At 38.9% G+C, this 19,954-nt stretch overlaps 2 protein-coding genes, 1 non-coding gene and 1 pseudogene across 3 annotated transcripts; 2 read left to right on the top strand and 2 right to left on the bottom strand.

Moving 5' to 3' along the window:
• Positions 1-5,539: 5,539 nt before the first annotated feature.
• Positions 5,540-6,073, top strand: LOC120016348. The gene has a single exon (XM_038869085.1). The coding sequence runs from the start codon at positions 5,792-5,794 to the stop codon at positions 5,933-5,935; it is 144 nt and encodes a 47-aa protein (XP_038725013.1). The 5' UTR covers positions 5,540-5,791; the 3' UTR covers positions 5,936-6,073.
• A 968-nt stretch (positions 6,074-7,041) lies between these two features.
• LOC120016104 lies at positions 7,042-14,902 on the bottom strand (annotated as a pseudogene).
• LOC119980168 lies at positions 13,731-13,836 on the top strand. The gene has a single exon (XR_005463806.1). It is a non-coding gene; the product is annotated as a small nucleolar RNA R71 (small nucleolar RNA).
• Positions 14,903-16,244: 1,342 nt separating the features above from the next.
• On the bottom strand, positions 16,245-19,877 carry LOC120016090. The gene is made up of 5 exons (XM_038868684.1): positions 19,446-19,877; positions 19,134-19,345; positions 18,467-18,565; positions 17,110-17,183; positions 16,245-16,683 (listed from the first exon to the last, which is right to left on the bottom strand). The coding sequence occupies exons 1-5, from the start codon at positions 19,819-19,821 to the stop codon at positions 16,458-16,460; spliced, it is 987 nt and encodes a 328-aa protein (XP_038724612.1). The 5' UTR covers positions 19,822-19,877; the 3' UTR covers positions 16,245-16,457.
• Between the last annotated feature and the right edge of the window lie 77 nt (positions 19,878-19,954).

The following is a 19,954-nucleotide window of genomic DNA, read 5'->3' as shown; positions in this document are numbered from 1 at the left end:
AGGACTGAAAGTGTTTTTGTAATCAATACCGGGCCGTTGGGCAAAACCTTGGGCTACAAGTCGGGCTTTGTAGCGACATATGGACCCGTCTGGGTTAAGTTTGAGTCGGAAGATCCACTTAGACCCAATAGGCTTGATGGTGGGATGGGCAGGCACGAGGGTCCAGGTTTTATGTTGTTGAAGAGCCTTAAATTCGGCTTCCATGGCAGCACGCCATTTAGGATCAGCAAGAGCAGTGCACACAGAACGCGGTTCAGCGGATGGGGTTGTAGGATGAAGAGTAGTGAGGTTCAATTTTTTAGGTTTAAAAATATGATTCTTGGAGCGTGTTGTCATCGAGTGAGAGTTAGTGACCGGGATAGGAATAGTCGAAGGAGCAGGTAAAATGGGTGTAGGAGAAGAGTTGGTAGGAGGTAAGTCAGAGATAGGGGAATTAACAATGGGGGCTGGTGAAGATAGGGAAGAAGAGGTAGGATTGATATTCTGGGAATGAAGGACTACAAGAGAAGCTGGTAGGTGGGAGGGTAGCGGAGGAGTAGGAGTGGGATTTTGGGACTCTAGCGAATAAGAGGGAAAAGACGATTCGTGAAAAATAACATGTCTAGAAATAATAAGTTTGTTCGTGACGGGATTGAAACATTTGTAGGCACTTTGAGAGGTAGAGTATCCGACAAAGATACACAGTGTAGAGCGAGGTTGAAGTTTGTGGGATGAGTATGGCCGTGTCCATGGAAAACACGCGCAGCCAAACACACGGAGTTTATGATAATTTGGAGATGTTGCAAACAAAAGTTGATAAGGTGAACTTGAGGATGTTGAAGTCAGGGGAAGACGATTTACTAGATATGCGGCAGTTTGAAAAGCGAAAGACCAGAAGGAAAACGGAAGTTTTGCAGTATGAAGAAGAGAGCGCGCAGTTTCAGTGAGATGCCGGTGTTTTCGTTCAGCTAAGGCAACATGTTGTGGAGTGTGAGGTGGAGAGGTAAGCCAGCTAATGCCTTCATGGAGAAGATAAGGTTTGAGTTTGAGAAATTCACCACCGTTATCAGTGTAAAGGTTTCGAATAGGCAGCTGAAATTGTTTTTCAATCAAGGTTCGAAACTGAATGAAAATATTGTATACATCAGATTTCAATTTTAGTGGATAAAGCCAAGTATAACGAGTGTAATGATCGACAAAAATTACATAGTAGTGATAACCATCGATGGAGGGTGTGGGGGAGGGTCCCCAAACATCACTATAGATTATGTCAAGAGGAGAGTTGCTTGTGACAGAGGAAGATCCAAAAGGTAACTGATGCATTTTGTTAAGAGTGCAGGAGATACATGGAGCAATAGAAGTAGTGCCACTGGAGTTACATGGAAGGTGATTTGAATGAAGTACAGTGGACAACAATTTAGAAGATGGATGACCCAAGCGGAGATGCCACCCAGTGAGACTTGTTTTGATTCCAGGATGAGGTAAAGAGGCTGTGAGACATGTGATAGGCTTTTGATCAAGGTGATAGAGACCATCAATGCAGCGACCCATGGTTATTGTTTTGCCGGAAGCCTGATCCTTGACAACACAGTGAAACGGAAAAAATTCAATATATGTGTTATTCTGTTTTGTAAAGTCATGTACTGATAATAAATTTTTATGAAGTAACGGCACACATAAAACATTATTAAGTGTAAGTGGACGTGTTTGTGTGTGAAGTTGAATAGTGCCTTGACGTGTGATTGGCAAACCTGTCCCATCTCCGATGGTAACTTCATCTGTTCCAGAGTACTCAGAATGGTGAGTGAAATTATTTAGATCTGAAGTCATTGTATGACTTGCCCCAGAGTCCAAAAGCCAGTTTTGTAGATGAGGAGGATTTGTGCTGGGAGCAGAGGAAGAGGCATAATTCACTTGTGGTGGTGCATTGTGTGCAAAATATTTGAGTTTTCTGCACTTGTTGGCCGGATGACCAGGTTTCTCGCATAACTGACACACCACTCGTGGTGGTCCTCTGCCTCGGCCACGCCCGCGACCGCCAAACTGATAAGATGAACGATCACTAGTCCAATTTGAATTTCTGGAATTCTGCCATTGATTCTGATATCCTCTTCCTTGAGTGTGTGGGACTGATTGCTTCTGGTGATACTGAGCAGTAACAGGTTGGATCACAGGAGGTGTAGTGAGACGAGTAATGAATGCCTCTTGAGCCAGTAGAATGTCTTTTAGTTCTTCAAACGAAAAAGGTGTCTCACGTGTGCGTATAGAGCCCACAATACCGAGATATTCTTCACTAAGTCCATCAAGAATGTAGAGTGTAAGGTCATCAGAAGGTACAGGTTGCCCAGCAATGGCAAGTTCATCTGCAAGGGCTTTAACTTCCTGCAGGAAATCAGCCATGGTTTTTGATCCTTTGTGGCATCGAGAAAGTTGCGACTTGAGTTGGATTAATCTGGAACGAGAAGTATTTGCAAAGAGATGGTGTACTCTGTTCCAGGCAGCCGCACTTGAAGAGACTTCACCCACAAGGGGAAGTACAGCACCGTCAATAGAACCAGCAATAGCAAGCAGAATAAACTGATCTTGACTCTGCCAGTGATGGTATTTTGTGATTTTATCTTTATCGATTTCATCATCAGTTGGTAGAGGAGGAGAGGGAGTTTTACCATCCACATAACCCATTAGCCCATATGCTTTGAGAAGAGACATAAATTGAAAACGCCATGACGGAAAGTTAGTGGATGTAAGTTTGAGAGGAAGGACTGAAAGTGCATGAACAGAGACAGTGGTTGACTGTCCCAAAACAGGTACGGTAATGGCGGTGTGAGGAGGAGAAGTGGCCATAGAAGAAGAGAAGAAAAAAAAAAAAAAAAAAAAACACTAACTCGTTGGAGTTTGAAAAGGCTCCGATACCATAATAATGTTAGAGGAAATGATTTTTATTGACCTGCCAATAGAATTACAACCTAAATATATATCTATAAAGATAAAGAGACGTTAAAGTGAAAGTGACTACAGCTGTAGTGTTAAAGTGAAAGTGACTAGAGCTGTAGTTTTGTACAGAGAAGGACACTGACAATAATGGACCGTTGAGGCAACGGTAGCTAGTAGAGTTCAAACTAAATGGGCTTATTTACTGAGATACTCATTTGTGTTGGGCCTTGGTAGTAATGGCCTGGGCTGTTCTTGCTCTTTATGGACAACATTTCATATGGACAGAGCAAGAAAATTTATGATCGAGATATGCTTCTCATAATCAACTACAAACACTATCAAACTCAAATCAAAGAAGTTGTTAGATGGGTGATAAGTTATCAAGATCAACTCTTACCAAACGCAAGGGATTCTCATATCCAACAAATTTCTTTACCCATCCCACGAGCTGATGACATTGCAATTTTCTGATACGCGTGGGACGAAATTTATTAGGTAAGGCGTAATTCATATTGACCGTGTCTTTGATGGGTTATTTGTTTTTTTTAACCTACAAACACTATCAAAAACATCCTCTGAAGCGTGCAGAGTTGGTTACAAACAACACACATTTTCACATCCTCCAACCTAGCATTCTACTTCAACCTACGGAATCGAAACAAAGGATACAAGGTTGATGGGGACATATGGAAAGTCCATGATGCATGTGTACGTATCCTCTCATCCATTAAAAGTTTTCAACTGTCCTCTTTTTTTTTACGACTTCACTGACTTCTGAGATCTGATTTAGCAGTCGGTTCCACAAGCAGCAAGCTAGACATCATATGGGCCAATCCTTTTCTGTTCACTACGTGCAGTTGCAGTATACATGGGTTTTATTGAGCAATACTTATTTCTGGAGCTGAAAACTCAGTGGATAGATTTTCCTTTTAAGTATTAATGTGTGTTTTGAGTAGGGGCCGGACCTGGTCCTCAATGACAATGAGAGTACTTTTGTTGGATTAATGTTATTTATCTTAGATTGTGGTTTTGTCACTTTCAGGTAGGGTGCGTAGGGGTCCGGCTTGGCGAATCTTGCTTAATTAATTATTCAGCATTGAACACATGGTCTCCTTTATAGAGCTGAGCAGGAACATGAACATGGACTTGGTGATTTCTGCTGCATGCTGATTAGGTTATATATATATTGGGAAAATTCCCCAAGATCCTCCTTTGTAGCAATATCAACGAACCAAAGAGAATTTGAAATGGAGAATAAAGACACAATCACAACACAAACATTTACGTGGAAACTCCAAAAATCATGGGTGTCGTTAGAGATAACCAGAGAAACTCCAAAAATCATGGCTTTTGCCACTCTTGACAAAAGCCAATAGCCACCATTCCATCACATGCAATTAAGCATCATTTGGCCCACATTTCTTTTCACATTTAATTTTTGATCAATATCTAAGAATATATATATATATATATAGAGAGGAATTCTCTTATAAATACACAAAATAAGGACCTAAAATAAGTATAACTTTTTGACCATTGATTTAAGTGAAATGATTAGTGGGATCCACTGTTTTGGGTTTCACATGTTTTAAATCAATGGTGAAAATATGTGTACTTATTTTAGGTCCTTATTTTGTGTATTTATAAGATAATTCATCTATATATATATATTGTCGATTACTTACAGTCCATAGCCGGATCTTCTCCGTGGACTGAAAATATAGAGTATCTTAATTATATGATGATGAGTTGGTGATATATGATTCATTTTTGAGTCAGAGTGTACGTGGTCATCTTGGCCAAATTTGAAAATTCAAACATGGTCATGGGCCATATCATATATATATGTATATATATTCGTAGAATTAGTTTCTACTGCCAGAGATAGCTAGGAAAAGCAAGGAGTTCATAATCATTCGTGAAAAAAGAAAGAAAGCCCCAACAGAACAGACAAGATAGAACTAGATCAGGCGAAGGCGATGGCATGACAGACTAAAATAATGTGCATTGCTCATACATAAACACACCGTATATAAACAAGCTAGGTTTGTCTTCCATGTCACAGACAGGGACCATGTATGTCTCGTGGAAATCACGTGACCAGTGTTGCTAGCCGTGCCATACAGCTATGCATCTTCCCTAATATTATCATTAATTCATTCACTGTAGAAACAAGCTAGGAAAATCGAGTGGTTAATTTGGTACGTATATATGTTGCATGATAAATTGAAGAGGATGGATATTACCCCTACGAGTAGCTAGCTAGGTATCCCCGACCTCAGTTGATGACAAAGCCGAGCATTTGATTTTGACACTATGGCCGGGGAAGAGGCCAAGAGAGCAGCAGGTTCACTATAAGCTCAGTCCCTGAATTTCATTTTCGATGCATTTTTGGTCATATGAAACAAGCTAGTTTACATATGAAACCAATTCCCCTGATTGATTGATTGATTCATACCAATTAGCATCCCAAGATAATATGTGAATTAAGGACAACTCAATAATACTTATTTTGTTTTCTTTCAGTGCGTAGAGGGTCTAGGAAAGAAATTTCCCTTCAGAGAAAAACAGATAGAGAAGTTCCCAACACTTTCCATCTTTCATGACTGTTTGTGTTGCTTGCCACTAGTAGGGGTCCATAGTGCAGCGCCTGGTGAGCCAGGTTTTGTTCTTTATTGGGCCCAGGTGACCCCATGACTGACTGGACCAGACCCTTGATTCCCCTATAAGAATAGCCTGCCTTGTTGCCCTTTTTTTTCATGCAACTCACTGCAAGGTGAACCTCACAGTACCCAGTGAGAGCCAGAACTATATATCTGGAGATAGATACTCAAAAAGAAAAAGAAACAGTTAAGTCAGGCAGCCAAATTAAAGAGCGATGAAGGCGAAAAGTAGTTCAATTGGAGGGTCTAAAAGAAGGTTTTCATGTAAAGCCAGGCTTGGTGAATTCCTCAGAGAAGGAAGAGGTAGGCTCTACATAATAAGGAGATGTGTTGTTATGCTTCTCCGCTGGCATGATTAAGATCCTAGCTACCATGTATAGCAAAAGTTTGAGTTAGATTTTTCCATTTTTCTTTCCTATTTTTGACGCATGTTAATATGTCTTTTGGCTTTAACTTATATCATAAAGAATTAAAGATTAGATGAGGAAATTACTTCAGTGTTGTTCAATTTTTGTTTGTGTATCTGCTAAATCTGGAATCAGAAATACTTTCAGATGATCCAGCCCTTCTTTTTGGACAGCAAATTAATCAGAATGTCTACAGACATGAAATTTGAAATGGTTGGTTGAGGATTAGAGTTATCCTGATTCCTAATAATTGCATTTTAAATGGAAAATGGTACTCCTAGAAGCTTCAGTTGGTTAATTGTTTAATTGTGTAAGTAAGTTGTGGTCAATCGAAAATTCCATATTCATTGAAGACGAGATGATAAGGTTGGAAGTGGGAATTCCTCGAAAAGTAAACAGTTGTAGATTTCTTTGATTTATTGATTGATTGTTAAAGCAAGGCAGTCTTAGCCCTTAGGAGATCGAGGAGAGGAGATCCCATTGCATGTCAGTTGTGAGCTAGATTACTTGAAACAATCAGTGTCTTTGATTCCGTGTAAATGTTCTTCTTTTAGCAAACACTTTGATAACTTGAGATTTAGTACTAGTAAACAAAAGCTGTATAAATTTGTATTTCTGTTGCGAGATATACAACCAAAAATCAAACAGTATTGGTTGTATGATTATATTATAGACTCAATAATGCGATGGGCCAAAAGATTAGCTGTGTTAGGTCATGATTCTTCAAACACACCCACCCACCCACCTAGCTACACAAGTGAGGGAATAGATTTTATGCTGGTGATATGTCCATTGATAGTTTGATACTGAAAGCCTGAAAGGGCAAAAACAAAGACAACAATATTTTTGGTACATTTTAATTTTGTGCTGGTGATATATGTCCACTGATCCTGATCCTGATCCTGAAAGGGTAAAAACAAAGAGAACAGTTTTGATACGTACATTTTAATTTTATGCTGGTGATGTCCATTGATTCTGATCTTGAAAGGGCAAAAACAGAGAGAGCAGTTTTGGTACATTGAAATTTTATGGTGGCAATGCTTTGCTTTACAGGGTCCTGCTTCGGTGACTTGTGCGTTCAGCGTGGTATTTTTCTGTCAAGGTGACAAAACAAGAAACAGAATGTGATTGACCATCACCGTCCTCACGTGGCAATCTAATCCACAACCCTACCATACCTGTCTCATCTATCTATCCAAAATCAAACAGCGGGTCCTACCTACCCTACCCTTTCCCAGAAATAATTGACAGACAGACTCACCTTTATTAAAATCAAAGTGGAATCTTCAAACCTAATGAGTAATGACATGCATGCATGGTTTGTCAAGATTGATATATATATCCCAACTTGCAACTCACAAAATGGTTTATGGGTTACTAGACAGTCTAGAGTCTTACTGCTCACTAAAATGTGTTCACAAAAATGTTTAATATGGGATTAGGTTACGAATGATATAAAGCCCAGCAGGCCCGGAAGCTAAAGCCCAATAATGAAGATTTTCAGCAAGAGCTTGCCCATATTTTAGTTGAAGACCATATTCGTGAATGATCCAATTTGTCTGGACTACTGACATCTGCAAAAGAAAAGAAATGCTCTTGGCAAGAGAATGGAATGTCCTTCTATTCTCACACATCTGGAAACAGAGTTAAAAATGAGTGTTATTTCTCTTGTTTTTCGTAATATACCATGAGGTGTAGAGCTACAAAGGACAATCTCACCAAAAGGAACAATCATGCACAAATGCAGCCTTGTACAAGAAAGAGCCCAGGAAGTTGTGTCATTTCTTGACTTCTTGCAGAAGAGCTGCATGTCCATGGGAAGCACATTGAACACTGCCTGCAAATCACTCTTCAGTTTCTCACAAGTTGCTACACTGTCTTCCCCAGCCCTTCCAGATTGCTGTAGCTGAAGATGGCATTTTTTGGCATGGCATATGAATAAACCATGAATTCAAGGTAAAAACTTTATAAATGGTAGAGCAGTCATGGAACAATGCCTATGGAAAAATAAACATAACCTGCCTCTATATGCACTGCCTTTTTTTAATGCAAAAGAAATTTATGTGTTAAAGGTTCACCAAGAAGGACCAAACCTAGCAAGAGAAAGACAGTACAAGGCCGAAACGCAACAAAAACAGCAATAAAAGCAAACAAAAAGAACCTTAAACAACAAAATAGTGAAATACTAAGTAGCTACCAGGCTGATCGATTCTAAAATGTTTACTACAAAAGCTGGACATCCAGAACACTAACTTGCTCAGAACTTCAAGGCTGATAGACCCTAAACTAACTTAAAGTCAGTCTCATGTACTTATAGCACAATAGCAAACCAAATAGTACTTCCTCCTCTACGCAATACGAGGGCAGGGCAGCATGTGTTTGCCTTTGCCATCATAATCATCATTTCCATCTCTTTGATGAGAGAACTCAGAGCTCTTTTAGTGGTGGCAGGGTATGGGAAGTACCTCTATTTGGCAAGTATGGGATACAGTAAAGCATCATATAATTATAATTACTATTCGGCAAGTCAAAATACCTTCAATTTGATTTGGTAGACATACAGCAAGGGAAAGAGATACACAGATGGAAAGCACCATATCATCTTCAGAGGAAATTAAAAGAAAAGGGTACAAACCTCTATTTCTCCCAGCAGATGTCTCTCAATACCATTGAAGGAATCAACTATTTCCAGTTCAGACATTTTAGCTACAAATGGTTGTATGTCAGTCTTAATTCTTGCCTTCTTCCATAGTCTATATTGTTCTAGTTCAGCAACAGCCCTCCTTCTTCTAAACCATGGCAAAAAATTAGGTCCTTTTATAAACCGCCTGAACAGAAATGTGACAGATGACAAAATAAAATTAAGAACAGTTCAAGATATAATCAACTAGAAGAAAAGATGAGAATCAGCAAGCACATGCAAACTCACGCAACATAGGCAAATAGAAGCATGTGTGTACTGTATGTGTTAGCAGATGGGGGGTGTGCACGCGTTAGTGCACGTATGTGTACATCTGGGTCAGTCCATATTACAGTAGACGCTCATTACCTGTACAAGTCCAGCCAGTTGGATCTCATCCGCTTTGCTAAGAACTTCCCAACACCTCTTGACAATAAGCTTGCAAGAAATTCATCAGCATTAAACGGAGGAAGAGGAGGAGGATCAACAAATGGTGAAAATCCTTCAGAAGGTGTGGTAACCCTAAAATATGGGCCAAAAGGAGCCAAAAAGTTTGTTGTGAGCTCCAAGAAGTGCCTACGCAAAATCTCATTGTTAACAACTGACATTGATTCCTCCACCCTTGGGGACATCCCAGCATCAATAAGTCTATTAAGGATAGAAGTATCTGGTTTGGTTGTTGCATTGTAAGTGCTCCAAATTGCTTCCTTGTGTTCTGTCATGAGGCAAAGAGGGCCATCTCTTCTTAACTTCGCGGCATTCAACAAATTTGATGGAGAAAATTTTTTCAAGGAAAGCTGTTGAAAACCAAATGCCTCTGGTCTGCCAGTAATTCTTCCAGTTGAAGACCTACTTGAAAGGGTGGCACAGTTTGAATTAGAAGCAGCAGTTCCCAGCGATACAATGTGGGGAATATTACGAAGGGCTTTAAGGAAAAAGAGGTTTGTCACGCCCAATACCATCGGGGGGAAAATGTCCCTTTCTTGAAGTGCGTTTAATTGTGCAAACTCCGGATCATGGATAGTGAAATATGGCCGAAAATCAACGCTACAAAGAAGTGGTGCTACCAAGCTAACTAAACCAGCAACAGCCTCACAACACTGTGGAGGTGTTGGAGCTATGACAAGAATGGGTTCACCAATAAGCAATAGCTCCCACAAACCCAAAGCTGCAACAAAATTCCTCGGAATGTACCAAAAAGATGTGAATCATGAAAAAGACCCTGCGGGATTGACTGATTATTAGGAAGAAAAGGAGCCATAGAGGAAGCAGACTCTTCGAAGGAAATTCCATCTTCCACTGGCAAGCTATGAGCAGGTGGCAAGTTAGCTTTAAGTGTAGCATTCCCAATAGGAAGCTCCATTTGTTTACCTGGCACTGGAGCAGGCCATAGTGAAACGCAGGCAGCAATATGATCTAGGGCTTTCTTTCCTATGTCAAAAAATAAGGGACCCATGATTTGTAACAAAGGTCTAAAAACACTAGAGTAAGGACTATGAGACAATATAACTAAGGATTTTTGTTCGCCTCCTCTCTTGAGCCTCTCGTCATGTCTCTGCCTATTAAACACATCGCCATACAAATATTTATAACCCCGACCATCATCATTGTATCCACTCCTTTTAATAACTTTCTGTGCCGTAGACTTTAAAGATGGTTCCCGATCACCCCTTTCTGTTATCTCAGATTGAGCCACATTTTCTTGTGGTAAATTGAGAATGAATAAAGGAGGGAAAGAGTATTTTCCGTTATACTCAAATGAAAAATAAAACAACTAAAATTTACTCTAAATAAGTAACTAATCTATGCCACTTTCGTAGGGCTCACGATGACACTTAGCATGTGCCACAAGCCTAGGTACCCCTAGTAGAAGGAGTTGTGTCTTCTGAGGGTTTACCAGAATGATACCCACGAACATTAAACAACTTCAATGCCAAAATTCATGCCATCAACAAGAGTATAAAATGAACTCACAATTGCAACCCTATCCACACTACGAAACCAAACATTAGGGCATTCAAACCAATAAAAACATTCCTTCAAGAATCTATCTCATCTACTTTGCTTATAAATTCAAGAAATGATGCACATAACAGATTTCACTTGATATTTGGCTTCAAAGAGACATAAACAATGACCATGAAATCTTCCAAGAACAATAAGAATCAAAAAGCAAATACAATGAGCATTTATTCAAACTTCATTCTTATTCACATTTTTTTCTTTCTTTTTCTTCTCAAATGTGACTTGTGCAATGTTCAACCTCCTTAAGCTTTCTAAATGACCCATGTAACGAGCTTTCGACCAATGACTCTCAATCCAGTTGGCTTAGAGCACTAAGTGTTAAGACACCCCAACGGATCTAATTACCCGAGTCAAAAAGTCTACGAGGTTAAACTAGTCATCAAGGTTCTCTAACATTCATTTCTTACCTTTTTACGCGAAACTCATTGCTTACTAGGCAAATTTTTTCTTTTCTATATTTTTTTTCTATATATATATATATTTTTTTTTTTTAATTTTTTTTTTCATTGCTCAAGTAATGCTACTTAGAATCAAATTGATCTCAAACAACCACAAATACCAAAGTCAAGTCATATTTCATACCCTACAATCAAGTGTTCCATATTCACAAAAGCATAATGGACAAAACAATTTTCAAGATAGGAAGACTCAATTGGAAAGAATGTCCATAGAAAGATTCATCCATGCTTCAAATATCACAAAATTCATCCAAATACACTCAAAAATGACATGGCATAAGGCATTTGAAGTCAAAAATTTTATTTTTTTACAAAAACTAGAAACCTAAATTCTCACCCCCACACTTAAAATATGTAATGTCCTCAATGCATGGAATAGGTGAAATAGAAATAAAAAGATAGAGATAGAACAATAAAACCTGGGTTGCCTCCCAAAAGCGTTTGGTTTAAAGTCTTCAGCCCGACTTCCCTTCGTGAATTCAACCGTGATCCTTGAGGGTTGTGGTGTAGACCCCCTTGATGAATTCTTGATATTGACATTTGATTGATTAGGTGTCATGTAAGGAGCATAAGCTTTCATTACCACCGTTTCCTTAGGATAGACATTTTTCTTTATTTTCTTGGTCTTCCTCTTCTTCTTTTTCTTCTCATTGGGATCTTCAACTTGAGGCTTTTGAACTTCGATTTTAACTTGGGAGGATGCCTTGAGAACTTCATGTTCACCTTTTGAATCTAGGCCTAGGAGAACTTCAATCGGAATATAATGAGCTTCCTTCTCAATAGCGTCGGGAATGACCATGTCAATATGCTCCACTTGGAGGCATTGTTGAGAAACCTCCTCTTGCCTTCTATTTCCAAGCGCCTTAAAAGTGATTTGGTCACCTCCCGCACCTCTCAAAGTAAGTTTCCCTTTTTCAACATCTATCAAAGCTCTCCCGGTGCTCAAGAATGACATTCCCAAGATTATGGGAGTAGTAGGATTGGCCTCCATATCCAAGATAAGAAAATCCACCGGGAACATAAGATCACCCACCTTCACTAAGACATCATCCACTGTGCCAAGCGGGTATTTGATTGATCTATCCGTCATTTGTAAAGACACCGTGGTTGGACTAATCTCTTTTACTCCAATTTGCTTTGCAACCGACAATGGCATCAAATTGATACTAGCTCCAAGATCACACAAGGATCTCTCAATCAAGGTGTTACCTATAGTGCACGGGATTGTGAAACTTCCCAGATCATCTTGCTTAATTGGGAGCTTCCTTTGCACAATAGCATTACACTCTTCAGTTAATTGTATCTTTTCATGCTCCTTCAATCTCCGCTTTTTGGATAAGATCTCCTTCATAAATTTGGCATAGCAAGGAATTTGCTCTAAAGTTTCGGCAAAGGGGATGTTTACTTGAAGCTTCTTGAATACCTCCAAAAATTTAAAGAATTGATCATCATTCTTCTTAGTGCTCTTCAATCTTTGAGGAAATGGAATTGGAGGCACATAAGGTTTGATTGGAGGTGCGGGGAGAGAACTATCAGGCCAATCCAACTCAACTGCATATCGTGTTTGTACATTTGGATCATCTTCTGACTTTTCAGCTTTTTTTGGGATTGGCCGATCGCTCGGGATGGAGTCCGATCGATCGGAAATGCCCCTTGGACACTTTTCAGCATCTTTTTCCCTTGTTTTGCTGCACTCCCCCTTTTCCTGCAAAATTTTCACCTTTTCGGCATCAAGATCAGTAGTATTTCGAACTACCTTACCAGTCCGAAGAGTGATTGCCATGCATTGCTCTTTCTCCTTCCCTTTTGGATTCACGTCCGATTGGCTTGGCAATGTACCTTTTTCTCTATATGACAAAATGTTAGCTATTTGCCCCATTTATACCTCAAGATTCCGGATGGAAGTTCCATAGTTTTGCATCAAAGTTGCTTGAGCTTGTAGAGTGGCATCGGTTTGCTCATGTATTGCTCCATCCTTGTCATAAATTGAGAGGTATGAGTTGTAAGTGTATCGCGGCTAGCTTTGAGAACATCTCATCAATATCTCTCTTCTTCTCTTTGGGCTGCACTAGATATTGAGGATTTTACACATTTTGAGTATTGCTCCAACAGAAGTTGGGGTGATTCCTAAATCCCGGATTGTAGAAGTTGGAATAAGGATCATTGCGGGGTTGATTGAAGTTGTCTCCACCAATGGCATTCACTTGTTCACTAGAGTTAGAGGAAGAAGCAATAAGACACTCCCCCGTAGGATGATGTCCACAACAATAAGCACAAGACATATGATAATGTGTGTTTTGCATAGCACGTACCCCTAGAGCTTGATTTAGCGTCAATACCTCAATCTTCTTTGTCATAATAGCCAAGGTAGACATAACTTCATCATCACTACAACTTCTCCCTTGCTTTGGATTCCCCCTCACTGAGGACCAAGAGTTAGTGGTCTTGGTCACTTTATCAAGTAATTCCCGAGCCTCCTCTTGATTTTTGGTCATAAAAGAACCTCCCGCAGCCGCATCAATAGCCTCCTTATTATGCATGCACAACCCATTTATAGAAAGCTTGGTACACCACCCATTCCGGAAGACCATGATTTGGGCAACTTCGAATAATTCCTTTAAAGCGCTTCCAAGCCTCATAAAATGATTCAATATCCTTTTGGGCAAAGGATATGATATCCGCCCTAATTTGCACCGCCTTGCTCAGAGGAAAGAATTCTGCCTTTGGAACCGGAAAAAGAAGATACAATCATGAATGCTTGAGCGATTTTGGTGTTGCGAAACTTAATCTGGGAACGAACTAAAAGCAACCGTAAGTTCCTCACCATGTGTAAGACACCCAGGTGGGTAACACTCCTCAATGAGCTGACCCTGTTCAAGATCAAATCTAATGACACAAAATGCAACAACCCATCGCTGCAACGAATCAGGGTCAGGCTTTAAAATATGCTCTGGCTTGACAGAGAATGAAGGGGAGCGACTCATTTCTTGAACAGTCCACAACTTCAGTCATCCATTAAAATACGATATTCTCATTTCTCATAAACTGTAACCAACTATGGGCATGTCCTTTCATTGTAGGGAAATTCAATAGCATATTCAGCTACTATTCCACTCAACTCCTCGGGAATTGCGGTGAGCTGTCCAAGACCTAGCAAAGAAGGCCCAGAGACATTCATTTTAGAGATTTCTGTTCAAAAAAGAAAGTTTTTATTGATTACTGAGAAAATGTGCAAGAAAATAAGCAAATAACTGAATTATTCTAAAATTTTGGAGCGCTATGTTGCTATTTTCTTACTTCATTTGAATATCTTAACAAAGAAACCAGCACACGAGAAAACACCAATCAGTAACATATTTTTCTTTCGCTTTTCCCCGTTTTCTCAGCAACCAAACAAAAAGCGTTCTCCAGAAAAGGAAGAGATCTATATATGGTTACGTAAGATGTTTACCTGAAAACAAGAACCCAAGAACGGCATCCAAAGAACCAATCCGGATCTAGCAAAAAAAAGGGATACCCAATTGCACAAGGGTCACTGCCGAAAATCAGAGCAGTCGAAAAGAAAATGGAGTATCCGGCTAAAGTTCAAGCCTTTGACATCCTCCGCAAACGTTCCAATTGAGAGCTTTCCGTGGGTTTAACATCTTGAAGTTATTGGAAATTTAGCGTATGAATCAAATATGAATTTTCTTGCTTTTTGATTGCCCGAACTCTTTCTTATTTTTTTTTCCGTTTCTTTTTAATATAAGGAGCAAAATTGGTTTATGTCGCACTCGTAGTCTCCTATATCTGCTATATTTTTTTTAAAAAATTTTTTTGCTTCCTTTTGATAGGGTGTAAAATTTGATTTTCAATGCTAATCGAAATGCTGTTGAAAAAAAAATGAGCTTAAAGCTGTGTAATATGCTGTGAGGTGTTTGGTGAATTAAAAACTGATGCTACCGGAAAAACTGTAGACTAAAAGTATTATTTTGAATTTAATAATCATTTTTTAATCATTTTTTTACATTTTGTTATTAAAGTTAATTTAATAAATATAATTTATTATTAAAATTAATTTAAGTATATTAGAATTTTTTTATATCAAACTGAAAATTTTAATTAGTCAAATAAATAAAATAATAATTTTTTATATGAAGATTATTAATGTGTATTTTATTTATTTTATAAATATTAAATTAATTTTTATAATATTAATTATAAATATTAAATGTATTGACAAAAATATTTATAAAACTAAATAATATATTAAATATATATTATTAAAGTTGTGGGATCCACATTAATTTATGTAAAAAAGTCAAACACATCATGATGAACGTGGGTCCCACACAAAAAAGAGGGAAAAAAATAAGTAGACAACGGATCCTCTAGCCTTTTTGTCCTGTTTGACACAGCGGAGCCACTCTTGGCTCCGCTTGCAGAGTCGCCCAAAAAAATAAGTAGACAACGGATCCTCTAGCCTTTTTGTCCTGTTTGACACAGCGGAGCCACTCTTGGCTCTGCTTGCAGAGTCGCCCTGCCAAACCGGCACCTTAACTTATTAATGGAACATACCCTCCGGCTCCGGTAAGACTTTACACAAAGTAGACGGCACCGCCTGGTCAATGCCACGTCAGTCGTATACTCGTATCATATGTTCTCACAGATACACTATTAATGTAATTGGAATTAGAGCTAGGTGGAGTGTCAAAATGGAATTCTGTACCTCAAAATTAAACTTCATAGGGTGAGTATTTGATTTCTGAAAAAATTCACCAATCTCATTTCATATTAATCAAAATATTTCAATTTGTTCAATTACAAAAGAGTTGTAAAGATCATTGTTAGCAAGTTACGCAAGCTCAATTTTTGGTTTTAGTATCTCATTATTTAGTCCCAGAGTGTATCTCATTATTTAGTCCCACTCCTTCACACAAAAAACGACAATGGGATATTTTAAATTAATCATATTTATCGTGAGACTAATTTCTACGCTAATAGCTTAGTCAACTCTAACTTTGATATGTCTCAGGATGTGCATTTCTTCTCTTACCCTTCTGTATTCCTTCTCTTTGGGATGATGTTGTAGGGGTGTTCCGCCCCAGGCTTTGCTCAATTTAATAAAATTTTGCTTCGTTAAAAGAAAAAACAAAACCGACAATGTGAAAAGAACCGCACCGCAGAAGTGCAAAATGCAGGAGACCACTAATTTGTATCTGCAGCCCCAATGTTTGGAACATTCCTCCCCAACATAAACAAAGCTCCTGCCATTCATGAACAAGTGACAATTTTCAGCAAACACCAGCAAGAACAATTCAAACTTAAAGGCTCAGTACAGATCCAATGATTCGAGAACCCTTCGAGCTTGGATGTGTAAAGCAGTCAATCTTTGCTCAGGATCAAGGGTTGATCCAAATTGACTGGCGGCCCATATCAATGAGGCAGACTTCTCACCCAGAAGGCGCCTTATATCTTCGTTTATTGATGCCATAGTAGACCGTTCTCTCCCATTTATATGCCCAATGAGTAACAACAAGAACTCTCCACACTTCAATCTACAGTTCAGAATAGTGTTTTTTTTATCAGTCGACCATACTGGTAATGGGCAGGAAAGCAAAATAGTAAACCCCATTTGAGAATCAAGCGCTACAATTACAAGAGAGGATAAAAACATATAAACTTACTTGCTTTTATCTCCCAGGTTTAACTGAAAGTGTTAAATGTCTATTCAATCCACCTTTGTCCTTAGATGTGACAAAGATGGAAGTTTTCCAGGAAAAAAAAAAGAGAAGAAGATATGATTCATGCCACTGTCAATTGGAAAAGGTAAGATAAAAAGCTATCACTACGAATACTTTCAATGACACTAAAAAATTGCATGTGAAAATGAACAGAAACTCAACATCTACGATAAACCATAACAACATGGATGATAAAGTCAAAGAAAAGAACAACATCGATTAGAGAAAGAGTTACAGCACCGAAGATTTTCATCCACTTGCTTATCTGTAATGAGCTCTGCAACTTCCTCAATGCCATTACAATGCTCAAATTCCTGGAAAATATAAAGCCACGTTAAATGGATGGTATATGGTACTTTTATAACCCAAAAAAAATAAATTTATAAGGATGAAATGAAACACTTTAAAGCTACAGGATTAAGGACAATTTCAGCCAAGCACAGGAGGAAACCATCTGCAGTCTGCAACTGGCAGTGTGATAACCATAAGGTCAAGCATCAAGAAAAATCAAGTATAGCTCTTTTACAAAGACATACACGATGAATTTTGTGAGAGTAGGGTTCCGATAGTTTAGATAAATGGAGATATCTAATACGAAAATGGTGGGAGTGTTGTGTCACTGCTGACCTATGTCAGGAGGTTGCTGGGAGATATGAGGAATCAAAATTATGAATAAAGCATAGCTTGCAGAGTTTTTTTGGGTATAGTACAAGAAGAGAATGACATAAATATGGTGGAAGAACACTTATCATATCTCTAAGTATGTCCTATATAGCCGATTCCACAGCTGCAAGGTGTGGGAAGTAATCTTCCTACCTGAACTTCCTTGCGAGAGGTCTTTAGTGGCACAATTGAAGTGGGTGCGAAATTGTCGAATCGCATAAGATGAACACTAACTTCTCGAAGATATGTATATGCAAGATGTTTAATGAAGTTAAAACTTAAAAGTTAACTATTCCTATATCTCACAGAGAGAGAGAGAGAGACAAAGGAGAAACTCGTTCTATTGTCTATCCAGAACAATATTTCCACGGATAAAAGTACATATTCCAACAAAAATCATCTTGAACTCCAGGCTCCAATGAGGTGTTAAACTGCAACACTTGCAATCAGAAAAGTGATCCATGAATGATATAGCCAGTTTGCAACAAAAGCGAACCACAAAAACCATTTTGATCCTTTTTCAATAAGGATGTCATAAAAGTGCATGATCAGTGGCTTGAAGGAAAACCCCCAATCCTAACACCCAAGCCTAAAGCAGTTAACAAGTGAACATTTTCTTGACAAGAAATCCACTATAGCCAAAATTAGACCATTAGACAATTTTTTTCACGCCTGACAAAAGAACTGTGCTTTATGAAAGACCTAATTGAAACTTTCGACCAAAGATAATCTAAAATTTTAATATACTCAATTCAAGCAGATTATTAATCAGAAAACAAGAAGATGCACGTTGAAATAATGTACCTACACTACGAAACTCTGTTAATGGTCAGAGGGATTGAAACAGAGGAAGAAATTTTTGATTGAATGGTAACATAGAGTAAGAATAGCATCAAATGACCAATAACGAACATTCAGACAAGCAAAAACATACCATCTGATTGGCTGATGAGTCCAGCATTATTGAGATCAGAGCATCTAAACAAGCACCTTGCTCAAGGACTCCTCTGGTTGATAATATATTCATCAAAACCTGAAAATGGTCACATCTTCCATTTAGAATCAAAATGCTGATACACTAAGTGGCTAAATCTCTGCAAGTTTAGTCTACTCAACATCATAAGCAACCTTATGTTGCATATGTTATAATCTTATAACATGCATGCATCTATTGCATAATGTCCACAACAATAAAAACAAACTTTATTACTAAGAGTCTAAGACATTAGGAGTTAGTAAATTAAGTCATTAATTGGCTAAGCACTAAACATGTTCATTGGATAAAAGCTTTCTTCTGACGCTTGTCAGCCTATTAAGCCCTCTCCAACGACAGGTTTAGGCCTGGATGTGCAATTGAATTATCCACAGCAGATTAAGTATCACTCATTCACTCTTCTTCGAGCCCTTTTGGAAAAAAAATCATCCAAGGATATTGAAGTTCAAATTTAGTTGTTACTCGTTCTTGTCAGAATTTTTGAATAGAAGTTCACATGTACAAGAACTCTTATCTGTAACTATCATACATATGTAAGTCAATGAAAACATTGTTTCGGTTTTTCTTTAAAATGAAGCATTCAATTGTTATCAAAAACTATGAATACCGGAACTGCCTTGTGCCGATGGGCTAAAACCGTGCTCTCACGGTGGAGAAGACAGCAACCTTCCAGAACACGAAGCGCCAGGGCGACCTCGGCATCCGTAGAAGGACTGGTTATCCTCATAGGGTCGACGCTGAATATGTGATCCAAGCTCTCAACAAGGCTTTCGTTCTCGGACGACTCTTTCAGTGAATGCTGAAACAGAACCGGAACCACTGTCCATAGAACGACAACGTTAGCTTTGGCACATTCGAAAATTTCAAGATCGAATTGGATTCGTATGACATGGAGATGGAGAATGTGAAGTTGTGTAACCTTGAAGGTCAGGGATGGACTGGGAGTGGGAGAAGAGGCGGATGGAGGAATCGCAGTGGGCGAGGGATCGGAGGGACTTTAGGAGGGACCGAAGGCCACGGACGCGGAGGAAGGAGAACTCGGCACGGGCGTCTCGGAGGCCGCTTCTGAGTGCGAGAGTCACCTCACTATATACCCTCTCCTTGCTCAGCGACTTCACCAGCTCCTCCACCGCCGTCGACGACGATGATGTTGACGATTCTGATGCTTTCTCCGTGTTTATCGACACATCGTCGCCGCCGCTGCCCTCATTCAACAGCCCCTCGCTCCACAACGCCTTCTTCAGATGCATCTCTTTCGATCGATGGCAGCTACCTATGGAACCGGAGAGTTGCATAAAAAGAGTAATTGGAAGTCTTTTTCTTTCATCACGACTTTTCTGTTATTCATGGATGGACCTTATTTTTGCATAGATTAAAAAAAAATAATTTAACTTAACAGTTGACATTTGATTATTTGAGCACCAAAAA

This window comes from Tripterygium wilfordii, chromosome 15 (genome assembly GCF_013401445.1).
Source record: "Tripterygium wilfordii isolate XIE 37 chromosome 15, ASM1340144v1, whole genome shotgun sequence".
Taxonomy (NCBI): Eukaryota; Viridiplantae; Streptophyta; class Magnoliopsida; order Celastrales; family Celastraceae; genus Tripterygium; species Tripterygium wilfordii.
Note: the sequence above shows the minus strand (reverse complement) of the source record. Positions and strands in the feature narration are given on the sequence as shown.

Coding starts and splice junctions, on each gene's coding strand:
- LOC120016090 (XM_038868684.1), bottom strand. CDS start 19,821: ATGCAACTCTCCGGTTCCATAGGTAGCTGCCATCGATCGAAAGAGATG. Junction 19,346..19,445: donor GTCCATCCCTGACCTTCAAG/GTTACACAACTT, acceptor TTCTATGGACAG/TGGTTCCGGTTCTGTTTCAG. Junction 16,684..17,109: donor CAAGTGGATGAAAATCTTCG/GTGCTGTAACTC, acceptor TCTGAACTGTAG/ATTGAAGTGTGGAGAGTTCT.
- LOC120016348 (XM_038869085.1), top strand. CDS start 5,792: ATGAAGGCGAAAAGTAGTTCAATTGGAGGGTCTAAAAGAAGGTTTTCA.